This window comes from Toxorhynchites rutilus, chromosome 3 (assembly GCF_029784135.1).
Source record: "Toxorhynchites rutilus septentrionalis strain SRP chromosome 3, ASM2978413v1, whole genome shotgun sequence".
Lineage (NCBI taxonomy): Eukaryota > Metazoa > Arthropoda > Insecta > Diptera > Culicidae > Toxorhynchites > Toxorhynchites rutilus.
In genome coordinates, this window is record NC_073746.1 from 128,869,927 (window position 1) to 128,887,103 (window position 17,177).

Here is a 17,177-nt window from a genome sequence, read left to right on the forward strand (position 1 = left end):
ACGACGCCAATCACAAACTAGTATGCGATCTGCCACAATTTCTGCAACTACTGTATCGAGTAACGCGTTAACAACCAAACTAATCGAATCGCAAACGACTCGGATAAGTTGTTTCTAAAAGATGAACGATCAACTAGTGAATATTAAATTAGTGGAAGAAATACAAAGGCATCCTATGCTGTATAACCCAAGACATCCAGAACACTCGGAAAGAAAGGATGCTTGGAATGTGGTTTCGAAAAAAGTGAATATGCCAGGTAGGGTTTTTAGCAACTCGGTTTCACGTTTTGTTTTTGCCCGTTTCGAGTAGTTACCACTTTCACAATCTGAAAAGTAGGTAGGCGTCGGTTTGTGAGTGAAACTGTGTATTCGCGATGACGGCATTGAACTTCGTATTACGAATTGGGGGAGTGAGCATGACAACATGGGGTTGCAGATGGAATGAACACAGTTTTAAAATAAAAAATTATGAATGCAAATTATTTGTCCTAGATCAAATTAGTACTCTATGTAAATGAAAATTCACTTTTGCCTGCAAGTGGCGAAAAAATGTCACAAAAATTGTGTCTAACGATAATTTTATATTATAATGGTCTAGAAAATTTTGGTGAGAATATCTGAAAATTTATAGATAACAGTTTAAATTAGGGTCAAGACAACGTACTTCAAGTAATTAAATAACGGCATGAAAAAAGTTCATATTAGTTTTAGCAATTTAACCCTTTAGCGGGTAGTGACAACTATATTTCCACCAACGATTTTATTTTTTTCTCTTTTTCAACATTAAATTATCACTTCTAGCCTGGTCACTAATAACTAATTCTGATATCTAACAACATGCCTGATTTTACTGAGCGCGAAAAAATCAACAACTACTCATTTTGGAGTCATTTTCGTGTTTTTTTTTTATTAAATCGTTTATTTTTACAGGCTCAGTTACATAAGTTTATAGTTACTGTATAGTTACAAGAATATATAAACATTTTTCATTAATTCTAATGTTAATGAAGTAGAGAACCGATTACTCGCGGTTTGCTCGAGTTTAGAAGGGTGACATTTTTTTTCAGAAAAGGATGGGATATAAGGATATGTTGACAATGTTCACACTCACATTCGCACTCACATTCATCATACTCAATTCTTAAGCCTATCTTATATCTAATATGTATTTACATTTCACCTTATTATATTCTCGTGAAGGAAAAGGAAAAGGATAATATAAGGATATAAGGACAATCACATACGAAGATCAATAGCTTTTAGGAAGACATATATTTGGGACATGTAATCAAGGTCTAACCGAGCCAACACATCTCTCACCGGCACATTGGGCTGCCTTCCTCTAGCCCGAAGAGAGTTTTCTAAATTCGATCTGGCAAAAAGATACTCCTCGCACGACCAAACAACGTGTTCGATGTCGTGGTAACCTTGGCCACAAGCACAGATATTGCCATCGGCAAGATTAAAACGAAAGAGTAGCGAGTCTAACGAACAGTGATTGGACATGAGTCGAGAGAAGGTGCGAATAAAGTCCCGACTCAAGTCCAGACTTTTAAACCACGGTTTGAGGCTAACCTTAGGGATAATTGAGTGAAACCACCGGCCCAATTCATCTTCGTTCCATCTGCGTTGCCAGTTAGCGATGGTATTTTTACGGACTAGAGAATAAAATTCATTGAAGGCGATTTGACGCTGATAAATATCTCCTTCAATTGCTCCTACCTTTGCCAATGAGTCAGCCCTCTCATTACCCGGAATTGAGCAATGTGAAGGGATCCAGACAAAGGTAATGACATAACAGCGTCTGGTTAAAGCACTCAAAATTTCTCGTATTCTCTCGAGGAAGTACGGCGAGTGCTTTTCCGGCCTCACTGAACGGATAGCTTCGACAGAGCTAAGACTATCTGTTACAATGTAATAGTGTTCAACAGGTCGTGAGGCGACGCTGTCCAGCGCCCAATGTATTGCTTCCAATTCAGCAATATACACTGAGCAAGGATTCTGAAGACTGTGGGAGGTGCTAAAAATTTCGTTGAACACTCCAAATCCTGTTGACTCATTCATAGAGGACCCATTAGTAAAGTACATATTATCACAATTGACACGCCCATACTTTACATTGAAGATCGTAGGAACGATCCCCGCTCGATGATAATCTGGAATTCCATGGATTTTCTCCTTCATGAACAGATCAAAATGTACAGAGGAATTGATGTAGTCAGGAAAACAAACACGGTTGGGAATATACGAAGAAAGATCAACCTGCATGGAGATGAATTCATGATATGAGCTTATGAATCCAGAATGAAAATTTAGCTCGATAAGCTGCTCAAAATTTCCGATCACCAATGGGTTCATAATCTTACACCGGATGAGGAACCGAAGAGATAATGAATTGAAGCGATCTTTTAGTGGGAGTACGCCTGCCAAAACCTCGAGACTCATGGTATGCGTTGAGGGCATACATCCCAACGCAATACGGAGACAAAGATACTGAATTCGCTCGAGTTTAATGAGGTGTGTTTTGGCAGCTGATTGAAAACAGAAACTGCCATACTCCATCACTGAGAGAATAGTTGTTCGATACAACATTATAAGATCTTCGGGATGGGCTCCCCACCAGGTGCCGGTAATTGTACGGAGAAAGTTTATTCTTTGTTGACATTTTTTACTCAGATACCTAATATGGGCCCCCCAAGTACATTTGGAGTCGAACCATACCCCAAGATACTTGAATGACATAGCATGAGTGATCGGTTTACCCAAAAGTTGAAGCTTTGGTTTTGCTGGTCTATGCTTCCTAGAAAAAACCACCATCTCTGTTTTCTCCGTGGAGAATTCGATCCCTAGCCCAATGGCCCAGGTTGAAAAATTGTTCAAAGTATCTTGTAAGGGTTCTTGCAGGTCGGATTCTTTTGATCCTACGACAGACACCACTCCATCATCTGCAAGTTGTCTTAAGCTGCAATTTTGTGTAAGGCAGTTGTCAATGTCGCTTACATAGAAGTTGTACAAAAGGGGGCTTAAACAGGAGCCCTGAGGGACGCCCATATAGGAGACCCGACTCACTGCCGAATCTCCGTGAGAAAAATTCAAATGTTTCTCACAAAGTTATTTATATAACATGTTATTCAATAGAGGCGGAAACCATTTTCGTGTTAACAACTCCCAATTTAGTACAGCAAGGGCAAATTTTCCGAAAAGTCATTTAAAAACAGTCAATTCATTGAAGTTTTCAATACATATGAACTGTTTGGGACTTGCTGAGTCTGATCATGAGTTTTATTCGTTATTTTTCTTGAAACTAATATCAAAAATCCAAATATAAAAGAATCATTTTTACCATCAAGCGTTTTATTCTAGACGGGCAGGTGTCAACTATATTGCCACCAACATTTGACGCTAGCTGGGCAGTGGCAAAAGTTTTTAATTGTTTTGCAAAGTTTTTAATTGTTTTGCGTATTGAAAAAAAAAATGTTTGCGTATTTTGGCATGGAAACATGTTGTTGTATTGTTGTATTGCGTTGATTACATGCCTAATTCTCACGGCCCGTTAAAGGGTTAAGGCTGATGGTGGATTTTTCGTCAAAGAAACAATCCTCGACCCGCACTGTGGTCACGCGCATTCTAGAACTTGGTTCTTAGAATGTAGTCGAGGCGTGTAATTTGGCATAGAAATCTCAACTAAGTATAGTAGAACCTCGATTATCCGCGGTGCGGATTTTCCGCGAAAGTGAGTTCCCTAGTAAATCTTTAAACCTTCCCGAAATTTGTCAGTGAGTGGTAGAGTCTTGCTTTTTTGTCTTGATCATGGCTTTCACATTATCCGATCACTGATGTACACGACTTTACAGATTGATAGTTCAATAATTTTTGTTTGATGAAACATAGTTTTCATGCTCAAATATATATTTTTCGTGTTTGTACCTCAATTTTAGTCTTGTATTGCATTATTCGCGATTTTCATTATACGCGATGGCCTAGCCCGACTATCTCGCGGATAATCAGGGTTCTACTGTACTGATAAAAATGACGCAAGTAATACTACGTCGAGACGGTGAAGTTCCTCTAGGGACGTTATTTAAAGAAGAAAGAAAGAAAAGAAAATGTATATGGTTTTTTGCGAACTTTTTTGGTCTTGAAGAAATCGTTGACATTGCCACGTTCTAATGCGATGTAGAATTCAAGACCAGGCGTTGAAGTCGTTAGTTCTAACATCTATCTCCTCATAGTCAAATTTCATTAGCACAGTTGTCATACAGCTTTCATGCTCATCGATATATTATATTATATATCTGATATATGCGGTTATTCATCACGCGTACCAATTAAGTACTGGTATGGAAAAAATACAAAACGTGCTATGTTGGAGAATAAGTTCGTAGCGCAGCTTTTATTTAAACAAACAAACACAAACAAACCGTTGTAAAATAGAAGAAATGTGAAAACGCTATGAACTTATTCCCCAAACCAATATATGCTATTTGAGAAAAGGAGAAAGAAACACATGATGAAAGAAAAACCCTTTGTGTAATATCAAATAAGATACATGAAAACATGTTACATGTTCTCCTCTTTTCATTTGATTTAGTTTCACAATGTAAGGCGAGGTGGAAGAACCTACGTGTGGTCTTTGCGCGACACATGAAACCTAAAAAGAACGGAAGGCCGAGAAAGGCATATTATCTTCAGGAGGCATTGCAGTTTGCCGTGCCATATATGAAGATACAGACGGGGACAGCAAGCCAAATATCCAAACCACCAGAGCAAGAAGAAGAAGACCACGTGAAATTTGAGGAATATGAATTGGAATTATCTGCATCTTCCCGACAGACAACGCCGTCTCCATCGCCGTCACCACCATCTCCACATTCAGCTCCAACTATAAATGCATCTCAAAAACTGCCTCAGTCCTTAAATATAACTCAAACCAAGCGTGTCTCGCTGAACGACAGGGTAGAAAATACGTTCACGGAATACAGCAGTCAAGGTGCGGAACCCACAAGCAGCTCTTTAGAACCGGCAGACCAGGATCTAAAAGCGGAAGGGTTAAGAATGTTTCTTCTCAGTATGCTACCAGATCTTCTGAAAATGTCCGATGGTCAGGTGCGACAATTTAAGCGCAAAGCTCTGGATGCTATTGATGACATCCTGTCAACACGACCCACGGATCGTTCGCGACAGTCATTCCCTTGCCAATATACAACACGCTCACCAGCGGAGCGTCATCCGGAAGTGATTGATGAGGCACTTTTTGGAGTTTAGCCAGAGAACTGTAGATTCCTAACGGTTTTCTTGGTTTCCTCTATCTAGGCTAATGTTTTGTACAAAAAAGTAGGCTAATTTCTTTTTCGTTCTAATAATAAAAAAAAGTTGATACGAGAATTATTTACTTCTATAATTATGCATATTCGAAACAAGATATATTCACATTGTATCTGTTGTTTGTATGTTGTACTTTTATAAGAAGATGGAGCAAAACTACAGGTAGACTTGTTTCGGTTCCCGGAATAAACCGCACCAGAGTTCAACACCAACAGAAACAACCGCTCAGAAAAAGTAATAGGCTAGTTCCCATCGAAGTATGATCCCCAATACAGCCATCAAATCAATGTGCCTGGGGAAATCTACATTGCAAAAGCATGCAAGTTGGGGAAATATTTGTTCCCACCGAAATGTGTTCCCTAGCACAGCCACCAAAACCAAGGTGTCTTACATTACATGGCGTTTGATCTAATTCATTACTTATAGCGAATTCGTTTTTGTTCAGTTTCAACCCCAGTGCCGCGCTAACTGCTGTCAAAACGTTTTTTTATTCACTCAGTTTCGCACTAGTTCGCCCCGAAAGCTGTTAGTTTCGCACTGAGATGTTTCACGGGTTGGCACTCGTTTTCACCAATACAACTATACTGAACTGCCAAGTTCCGAGTATTGTTTTGGAAAATCTAAAAATAGAGACTATGAAAATGGAAAACCTGCTGCTCTTGCTTTTGTATTATTTGGTGGAATGAACAGGTTTTTAAAATTAAAATTGTGAATGAAAATTAACTTCTCGTTGGTCAATGTCGAAGCAGAAATACTGGCTTTCAGTTAATGTTTTGCTAATATTGTAAATCATGTAGTTTAGATAGTTCAACATTTTACTAAAGATGCATACAACAGCTCAATAATTACTAACTAAATTCATAACGGTAAATACATAAAGTTTGGTTCAACATAACATGTTGAAGGTATATGGTCAACCAACATTGAACCGATGGCTTATATTGCCGGTTTGACATTCGTTTACCATTCATTTTTATCGCGTAATATGTACGAATAATTCGTCCAGCAAAAAATGATTGATAATTGGTAGTATTGACAAAAAAAGTCGTCAAATATATTTTTTTTTCTGAGAGTATAGGGATAAAATACAAGCGGTATTTATGACATCATAGATGCCACATTTTTCGTATCATCTCTAACAGTGTTTTGGCGCTCACATAGTAATGAACAAATGGCTTCGTTTTTATAAACATAATGCCACATCCAATCAACACTTGTTCGCGGGTTTTTGAACACCCAAAATCACAGAAACTGATCTTCTACAAACGATAAAAACGCACAAATAATTTCATTTACCAACACTTTCAATCTACGAAGATGGCATCCACCTTTAGTGACTACTAATGAACGAAGTTTCCCGCACACAGCGTTACTCAAAACAAACTGTCGAACGACGCCAATCACAAACTAGTATGCGATCTGCCACAATCTCAATTGATTCGGTACAGTAACGCGTAGACAACTAAACCAATCTAGTCGCAAACGACTTGGACAAATAGTTTTTAAAAGATGAGCGATCAACTAGTGAATATTAAATTAGTGGAAGAGATAGAAAGGCATCCTGTATTGTATAATCCCAGGCATCCAGCACACTCGAGAAAGGATGCACTTCAAAAGGCGTGGAATTTGGTTTCGAGAAAAGTTAATATGCCAGGTAGGGTTTCGAGCAATTCGGTTTCACGTTTTGTTTTGCACTAGAATTTGGTCCGCGTCGTTACCACTTTCATAATCTACAAGTAGGTAGACGTCATTTTCGAATGCAACTGTGTTTAACCGCATGCCCTGTGATGATCAATAATACGTTCAGAATGTTTGACGTCAAAAATACAACAATTTTTGTTCGTTATTCCTTTACGGAATTCTTTAACACTCCTATACTCGCACATAGGTCTGTGAGACCGATGAATCAATTTTCTCAGAAAATATCAACACTACGACTTTGCGATTCTCTCTAGCTTCGTTATTCGTCGTTCGTCATCGTTTAGCGCAGTGATTTTCAACCAACGGGGAATTGTACAAGGGAATATTGCACATTTGTTCACACATATACACACTTGTGAAAGAATTATAAACAGTAAACTATAAATATGCTGACCAAATAGTTCAGGATTAAAAACGGGACACGTAAGCAAGAAAAACTAAATGTAGCTTTCTGATGAATTTTATGAATACGTGAATGAAACTGGGAATAAAGGGTGTGTTACATCAAATTGCATCACGGAAAAAACGCTGTAGAAATTCGCCCAGTAGACTGATCCTTTTGAAAATTTTAGACAGTAAAATAAAAACTATTAAACAACTTTTGGCATTTTCTTTTTATTCATACTTCGAGCCCAAGCCCGTATGCTCGCACCTTTCTCTTTACCACGTCCATAAGGTTCTGTACAACGTCAGGTTGTAGTTTTTTTGAACAGAAATCCATTTTTCCTTGAAGTCCGCCTCCGATTTGACAACTTTTGGGTTCTTCCGGAGGGCCTGCTTCATAATCGCCCAATATTTCTCTATTGGGCGAAGCTCCGGCGCGTTGGGCGGGTACATTTCATTTGGCACGAAGGTGACCCCGTTGGCTTCGTACCACTCCAACACGTCCTTTGAATAGTGCCACGAAGCGAGATCCGGCCAGAAGATGGTCGGGCCCTCGTGCTACTTCAATAGTGGTAGTAAGCGCTTCTGTAGGCACTCCTTAAGGTAAACCTGCCCGTTTACCGTGCCGGTCATCACGAAGGGGGCGCTCCGCTTTCCGCAAGAGCAGATCGCTTGCCACACCATGTACTTTTTGGCAAACTTGGATAGTTTCTGCTTGCGAATCTCCTCCGGAACGCTGAATTTGTCCTCTGCGGAGAAGAACAACAGGCCCGGCAGCTGACGAAAGTCCGCTTTGACGTAGGTTTCGTCGTCCTTTACCAGGCAATGCGGCTTCGTCAGCATTTCGGTTATCAGCTTCCAGGCTCGCGTCTTCCCCACCATGTTTTGCCTTTCGTCGCGGTTAGGAGCCTCCTGAACCTTGTATGTACGCAGGCCCTCCCGCTGCTTGGTCTGCTGGACGAATGAACTTGACAAATTCAGCTTATTGGCGACATCCCGGACCGAACTTCTCGGATCACGTCTAAACTGCTTAACTACGCGCTTGTGATCTTTTTCACTGACGGAGCATCCATTTTTGCCGTTCTTCACCTTCCTGTCGATGGTTAGGTTCTCGAAGTATCGTTTTAGTACTCTGCTGACCGTGGATTGGACGATTCCCAGCATCTTACCGATGTCCCGATGTGACAACTCCGGATTCTCGAAATGAGTGCACAGGATTAATTCACGACGCTCTTTTTCGTTCGACGACATTTTTCCAAATTTACGAAAAATTGACAGTGAAGCATGGCCAACGTGATCTATACACTCTTATCTGATTATAAGCGAAAGCTGAAGATATAATTCCTAAAAATTAAATTTCTACAGCGTTTTTTCCGTGATGCAATTTGATGTGACACACCCTTTAAAGCTAAACAATCAAACATTCCTAGATTTATCTATTTTGTTCTCTGTAACGAATTCTATTCGCTCATATTCAGATGATGGAGAGACTTTGCGAAGCGGATCAGAATATTTAAATTTTTTATCATACAAATTGTCACATTCCAGATCGAAGTTTTTTTTCACAATTATCTTAGCTATCAGGGATCCAACATTGAGTCGCGACTTTTTCGTTGCCCACATAATGTTCATCGTACAAAAATCCTTTCAACTGGTCCGGTCGCCTCCACTTTCAATCTCTAATTTTCCTGAACGCTGAGATGACTTCGGAAACAGCACTGGCGCAATTATAAACCGATCTCGGATCTTTTGTAGCGATTCATTGGTAAAACATATGACAGATACCCTTTTTAGTCTTTCAATATCTTGCTTCCAGAAAAAATAGCAACCTAAAACCCAAAAAAAATCAGATTCTTTAAAAATTAAAAATGATCTATCGCTTTCGATCATAGTGAAAAAGGCTTAAACTAAAGGACTACCAAATTTGTGCTGAAGCCAATGGACAACCATAGATAAAAATCATTGAAGAAAAAAAGTTAAATTTTTGTAGCACTGTGTCATTGAAATAAAAATGACAAACGGTACTGCCCCGCCAAAAACGGTACGTTTGGTCAGCCTAGCTATAAACTAATCGGTGGATTATGGTTTTTTTTACAGTTACAGTTTCGGGGATATATTTTTTTATAATGAACAATATCGACAAGAAAACAAAAAAAAGAAGTTCTTAGAAATCCTTTTATATCGTCTTTTGATGTCCCATCTAAAAAAGACATTAATTCTTAGTTTACCAAGAATACATAGACAAATAATATTAGAAATATGCAAACTTTATATTCCAGAACCTTTATCATCTGGTAATTATCTAGAAGGTCGTTATACATTCTTTTCTTCGATAAAAGACATGCATGAAATGTAAAAAATATGTTTGTTTCGAGCATTAATTAGGCAATAAAGTTGAATTTCGTTATTTGTGTTGGAGTATAAAAAACAGGAAATGGGTTATATCTGTGGTATAACCGCAAGCTTGACGTAGGACTATCGTTGATTTTGTGATCATTTGTTTGAAATTGAATTTAAATCCATTCCGAATGAATGTATAATGAATATTTGGGGGACTTCGAAAACGAGAGCGTTACGTTGGAACAAATATGGAAAAGTTCATTCGCTCATTTCTCCACCCTTATTATAATTCACTCTTGTATCTGCTTGCAATAATCATGGCGAAAAGAATGCAGCAAGCAATCGTTAGATTGCACGATGAATCATTTTACACTCCCCGACCATCTTCATTCGGGACTGATAGTGAACATAACAAAACAAAGAGTGGAAAACAACATTCAATGAATGAATATCGCACGAAACAAAATAACGAGTGAGTAAAAATTGACTGAATCTGCGTGTATGTATGATTTTATTTTCCCTTGTACTCGTTTCCTTATCAGTGCAACTGAATCCACCTTCCCGCTCACCAATAACTTGCGCTAATATGGTCTTCTGTGTTTTTTTATCCCATTTATTTATTTATTAGGCTCATTAACATTTTATCTCTTACAGAGCCGGGTTTTTATCGTGTACATGTACATATGTTTAGGTTTCTATAAATTGTAAATTACACAGTAGTATTAGTAGCCTTTTAGGCGTTAGGTTTTTCTGTTCCATTATATTATGGTAAATTACACTGTAGTAGCCATTCAGGCGTAAGGGTTTTCTATCTGTTCTTCCATTGTTCAGCAGACCGGACAGCGGAAACAGTTGGTATTGATAATTATTGGGTTATTTATAGAACGGCAGCCCGATGTTTCTTGCAGAGCAGAGCAGTTGTATGGATGAATCGATCTTTGTTCCACTGTGGATCGATCTCCATCGCTGATGATTGTTGCGTGGACGTAGTTATTCTATAACAACACAAAGATGGTCAATTGAGGGCCTGAGTTTGAACTCACGATCGCTTACTAAGCGAACGCGTAACCAAGTGGCTACGAAGACCCCCGTCTTTTGCGTTGGCTTAGATCGTTTCATACTAGAAACAAAAAAATGTCATTGCAATAGTTCGCAGGAAACAACTCGATTTCAACTATCTACCTATATTTTACTGTCGCGATCGAGGCTCAATGATTGCTATTTGAGTGAAAAACGAATGATTTTACAGAGACACTCGCTGGCTCAAGCAAAAGTTTCCAGTTTGATTCTATCAACCATTCCGTTCAGTTGTTTAGGAGCTATTAACGCTCAAAATCTCGGTCTCCGGCGTAACGCTTTCGTTTTCGAAACTTTGATTTTACACACCGGTATAGAAATGAAAGACGTAGTCCTACGTCAAAATACTCTGTTTTGAGGAGGCTGAATAAGATGACTATTAAAACTGAATGCAGACGGAGAAAACATATTTTCTAGAGTTTTTTTTTCTTCAATTACACTTCTTCTTCAAATAAATACCAATGAAGTCTGAAAAATACACAATAGCAATATTACAGAGAAGCTCAACTTTCGGTCTGTGGCACTGTGCACGAGTATACGAGTTATGATTTTGCACGTGAGTACAGGAGTGTTGAATTAGATGTCGTGAACATTTCATCACCAGCAAAGATATTCACCACAAGTAAAGAATTATCTGAAAAGGAAAAGGTTTTTTTTCTGTTTCTTGATGCAGATTCTGTAAAGTACAGATTACAGATTTTTGTCCGAAAGTACAGATAGGTACAAATTTGTAGTGCAAATGTGTTATATTGTCTTTTCTGCTCAGTACACTATTATTTGATATTTCTGTGGAGAAGCACGCCTTGGCATTAACCCTCTTTCGTGTAGTGGCAACTACATTGCCACCAACGTTTTTTTTTCTCTTCTTTAACACTAAACCCACCGATATAAATTGTTTACCTATTCCTACCACAGTAGATCAAATGATCCATCTTTCAAATGTCATATACTTTGCTATTTTAAGCGAAATATACACTATTTAGTACAATTTGGTAAGAATAAGTACCCTTAGAAAAATCCTCGGTCGAAAACTACTAAATACATTTGGTAATGCAAAATTAGTAGAATGTACAAATTTTTTGTACATATTGTCAACAAACCCGCATCCCTACCAGAGATTAGTATATTTTACTCGATAACATTAGTAAGCTATATCCAAGCTTACATATCATATCATATCTGAAAATTGGTGAGAAAAGCGCGTATTAACCATTTTCATTGTTCCCATAAGGCAATACGGAGGTATAATAAGGATATAATTCTGATACGTGCATTTTCGGCGAGAAAATGTAGCCGATATTGGGCTTCCGAATCATGGTTCTGCTTGACATATGTGTTTATTAGTACGGTCGAAAATGACTATAGATTGGTAGTATTTACCAAAAAATTCGTTATATTTACTAATTATTTCTCTCAGTGTATTGAAAAACACAGTGATGTCTTTTTTTAGAAAAGTAGTAAAAGTAAATGACGATGCGATAATTTTGTTTGTAAAGCAGTTTTGTAAAAATTTCAAAAGGAGTCATTTGACCCCGCCGTGGTAGGTTTAGTGTTAACAATAAATTATCACTTCTAGCCTTATGTGGTAGCTAGTTCTGATATTTAGCAACATGCCTGATTTGTTTGAGCACGAAAAAATCAAAAACTATTCAATATGGAGCCATTTTCGTTAACAACTCCCAATTTAGAACAGCCGTAGCAAATTTCCCAAAAAATCATTGAAAAACAGTCAGTTTGGTGCAGTTTTCAATACATATGAACTGTTTAGGATCTGCTGAGTCTGATCATGAGTTACATAAGTTGTTTTTGTTGATACTAACATCAAAGATTCAAATATAAAAAAAAAAAATTACCATCAAGTGTTTACCGCTAGACGGGTAGACCGCAACTATATGGCCACCAACATTTTGCGCTAGCCAGACAGTGGCAACTATATTGCCACCAATTTTTTCAATGTTTTTTTTTATTGTTTTGCGTTTTGAAAAAAAATGTTTTGTGTATTTTAGCATGTAAACAATTTGTTGTATTGCAGTTTGCGTTGATTACATGCCTGGTTCTTACGGCCCGTTAAAGGGTTAAGTACTGGTATGGTTACAGGTTACAGGAGTTACAGGAGGGTTGTGTCCGATACACGACCGCATATGACGTAGGATTACGTTGGGCTATTTGTTGCATATTGATTTTGGATATGTTTTTAAAACTCCATTATTAATCTCTTTGTTATAATTTGATGGCGCTAAGAAGGACCTTTATCATTACAACATGCTTCGCTATGGTAGTGGTGTATTAAAACAACAACACACATGAATGTCATTGAAAGTTGTTGAAACCGGACACGGTTTGCTGAGCAGAGTTGCCATAATAAAATCTATGTTTTAGGTCTCAACAAATCTTTTTATCTGGGTTTTTTCTCAAAAAATATGTATCGAAATCTGTATTAATCCTTCGCGATCATTTGTCTGCTCTCCACCACCACAGCAAATAAGTATACTAATATTATAATTTATGCGACAATGTACCAGTTCACACTTTTTCTAAACGAATTTTAACTCAGTAAGGACCGCACATTTAGGGGCAAGTATAAACAAGTATAGTATAAACAAAATAAACATAAAATACAACAAAAGTTGTCATCCGTGCTTGAAGGAAAAATTAATAGAAAACTGTATTGTATTGGGTGTTCGGGTTCGATTCCCGTTCTGGTCGGGGGAATTTTTCGTCAAAGAAATTTCCTCCGACTTGCACTGTGATCACGCGTATTCTAGAGCTTGCCACTCAGAATGCATTCAAGGCGTGTTATTTGGCATAGAAATCTCAACTAAGTACTAATAAAAATGACGCAAGTAATACTACGTTGAGACGGCGAAGTTCCTCTAGGAACGTTAGTGCCATTGAAGAAGAAGAAGATGTATTGCGGCACAGATATAAAGATAATTGTTTTGTTTGTTCAAACAGATGTTGATGGTATCCACGTAAAAATTAGCATTCATTGTGCTTTAATAGAAAAACGATAAACAGTGTTATTTATTTATTGTAAAGCTAGCCGATGACGCAGACTTTTGCATCTTTTCGTCTTAGATTGAACATGAGAAAGCAGTATTACACGCTGCTTTTTGAATGCCAAAACGACTCTCATTTAAACTGATTCGAATACTATGTAAATAAAATTGGAGAGTTGGGGAACAATATTATTGTAATCAAGTCATAACTAATATTGGATCATTATTTCGAAAAATCTGTAAATCTGTATGAAAACCAAGAAAATCTGTAATCTGTATAAATACAGATTATTCTGTAGATATGGTAACCCTGTTGCTGAGGAGTGTGAAGTGTCTTTTTCAAGGCATGTGGAGATGGAGTTTGGGTTGACTTGTTCCCAAAGGCCCTTCTCAGGGCTGGAGACGGATGAACTAAAAAAGTTTGAAGTCTCTATAATTCAACATAAGGAAAAGAGAAGAACAACACACCTATTCAACATCGTTCGCGCCCGAAAGTATCATAGCAATTTACATTGTCGGCATGATTTCAAATAAGTTCTCAAGGCAACTTATCACTTGTAGGCAACTTTGTCGAAATAACTCTCAGCTCTCTCTTGACATACACTGCCCTTTGTCTACAATAATACTAAAAAACTGAAATCGCGACACACAGCTTACATACTAGCTGCACGGAAAAATTATTCGTCGTTCGCTCGTTTTAGAATAGTGGGTTTCGTGATACCCTGATGTGCCGGAAGAACTACACCTTTTGTGAAGCTGACGTGGGATTGCAATTTATGTTTGAACAGCTATCGGAGCAATCATCACAAATTTCGAAGCAACTAATTGAAGTCCTGACTGAGAGGATTACAGGAAAACGTTTCGTATATGCAGATTTGTTCGCATATATGAATTATCTTTCTGCTCGTGGTCGTGACACAATCTATCAAACGTCACGGACTACAATGATCAAACAGGCATTTTAAATCGTTCGTAACTTAAGGGGGTATTCTAGTGTACTGACACAAATTTCGGACGTTTTTTGAGTTCCGTAAAAATAAAACAAAGAATATTTTCACTATCCATTATATCATTATTTGTTCATCTACTTTTTAACAATAAAGTAAAAATTGAACGGAAAATGAATATTTTAATAACTAGTAAAGTTGAGAGCTGATGAAGTCAGAGGGTTCAAAAAAAGTTGTGCCATGGCGTACACGATTCCAGTCTTACAGGTTATCTGAAACAAAAAAAATCAAACAGATTCAGAATCAGTAACGATGCGAGAGATTCTATCTAGATCATTAGATGACAAAACCAACAAACTAAGTAGTAAAAATTTGCAAAATGTTTTCTTGTGAACTAACCATTATCCATAAAAGCCGTTACTTCAAGAAAATGGTTTTTTTTTATCCCTTTTGTTTATTTTAGGCTCATTAGTATTTTAGCTGTAACAGAGCCGAATTTTAATCGTGTACATGTCACATATTTTATCATGTCTATAATTAGCACATTACACAGTTGCCATTTTTCGGCGTTAGAGTTTTTCTCTTCTATACCTTTGCATATGGTACACATTCACACAGTAGCCATTTAGGCGTAAGAGTTTTCTATTTGTTCTTCCATTATCCAGTTAGACCGGACAGCGGAGACAGTTGATTGATCATTGTTGAGTTATTTATAGAACAGCAGTCCGATGTTTCTTGCAAAGCAGAGCAGTTGTATGGATGAATCGATCTTATTTCGACCGTGGATCGATCTCCATCGCTGATGATTGTTGCGTGGACGTAGTTATTCTGTAACAACACAAAGATGGTCAATGAGGGCCCTGAGTTTTGAACTCACGATCGATCGCTTACTAAGCGAACGCGCAACCAATGTGGTTACGGAGACCCCCAAGAAAATGGTTTATTTCAAAGTATTTTTTACCAGTAATTTACCGGTTATACCGGTAATGATATTTTCTTCACCGAATAACCGGTTATTGAAATTAAGGCACGGTAATGCAATCCCCAGCCCTAATCAATTGACGCAAAAATTTCGTAAATCCATCAGAAAATGCCTGAGAAATAGTTTTAAGTACAAGAGGAAGTTTTGTATCTGCGATCTCGACCAATCAAAACTGGGTATTTCCGTTTGGATAGGGGTCAATTTTTCAATTGTTCGATAGTTAGTTACATGATATATAATATATTGGGCCTGATCACGAACGTCACTTCACGGTGAAAACGAAATGAATTATATGCAAATTGTATGCACTTCATATAGTTTTCACCGTGAAGTGACGTTCGTGATCAGGCCCATTATTTTCTTCGATGCTATAAATTGTTACGGAGTGCCCAAATCGATTGACGCAAAAATGTCATAAATCCACCATGAAATGACTGAGTAACAAGCGAAATTGGACATTTTTCATAATGCGTTCGATTTGTGTTTCCCAATTTGTACCCCCAATATGTTCCCGAAAGACGTAATCCTACGTCAAAAGACACAAAACGTGTTATGTTGAGAAGGGGAGGTTTTTCAATGAACGTATATGCTATTTGAGAAAAGTAGAAAGAAGCACACGACAAAAGAGAAATCAAATATGTTACATGTTCTCCTCTTTTCGATTGATTTGGTTTCACAATGTAAGGAGAGGTGGAAGAACCTACGTGTAGTCTTTGCGCGACACATGAAACCTAAACAGGACGGAAGGCCGAGAAAGGCATATTATCTTCAGGAGGCGTTGCAGTTTGCCGTGCCGTACATGAAGGCATTGGCGGGGACAGCAAGTCAAATATCCACACCACCAGAGCAACAAGAAGAAGAAGACAACGTGAAATTTGAGGAATATGAATTGGAATTATCTGCAACTTCCCGACAGACAACGCCGTCCCCATCGCCGTCACCACCACCGTCACATTCAGCTCCAACTATAAATGTATCTCAAAAACCGCCTCAGTCCTTAAATATAACGCAAACCAAGCTCATCTCGCAAAACGACAGAGTAGAAAAAACGTTCACGGAATACAGCAGTCAAGGTGTGGAGCCCACAAGCAGCTCTTCAGACCCCGTAGATCAGAATCTAAAAGCGGAAGGGTTGAAAATGTTTCTTCTTAGTATGCTACCAGATCTTCTGAAAATGTCCGATGGTCAGGTGCGACGATTCAAGCGCAAAGCTCTGGATGCTGTTGATGACATTCTGTCAACCCGACCCACGGATCGTTCGCAACAGTCATTCCCATCCCAATACACAACACGCTCACCATCGGAGTGTCATACGGAAGTGATTGATGAGACACTTTTTGGAGTTTAGCCACAAAACTGTAGATTCCTGACGACTTTCTTGGTATTCTTCAACTAGGCAAATGTTTTGTACAAAAAAAGTAG

General features: G+C 38.1%; 2 protein-coding genes across 2 annotated transcripts; both read left to right on the forward strand.

Annotated features, from left to right (window-relative positions):
- Positions 1 to 5,335, forward strand: LOC129777611 (uncharacterized). Its single transcript, XM_055783983.1, has 2 exons — positions 1 to 257; positions 4,592 to 5,335. Exons 1-2 carry the CDS (start codon positions 122 to 124, stop codon positions 5,263 to 5,265), a joined length of 810 nt encoding a protein of 269 aa, XP_055639958.1. The 5' UTR covers positions 1 to 121; the 3' UTR covers positions 5,266 to 5,335.
- Positions 5,336 to 6,760: 1,425 nt separating this feature from the next.
- Positions 6,761 to 17,150, forward strand: LOC129774879 (uncharacterized). Its single transcript, XM_055778918.1, has 2 exons — positions 6,761 to 6,979; positions 16,441 to 17,150. Exons 1-2 carry the CDS (start codon positions 6,929 to 6,931, stop codon positions 17,101 to 17,103), a joined length of 714 nt encoding a protein of 237 aa, XP_055634893.1. The 5' UTR covers positions 6,761 to 6,928; the 3' UTR covers positions 17,104 to 17,150.
- The last annotated feature ends 27 nt before the right edge of the window (positions 17,151 to 17,177 follow it).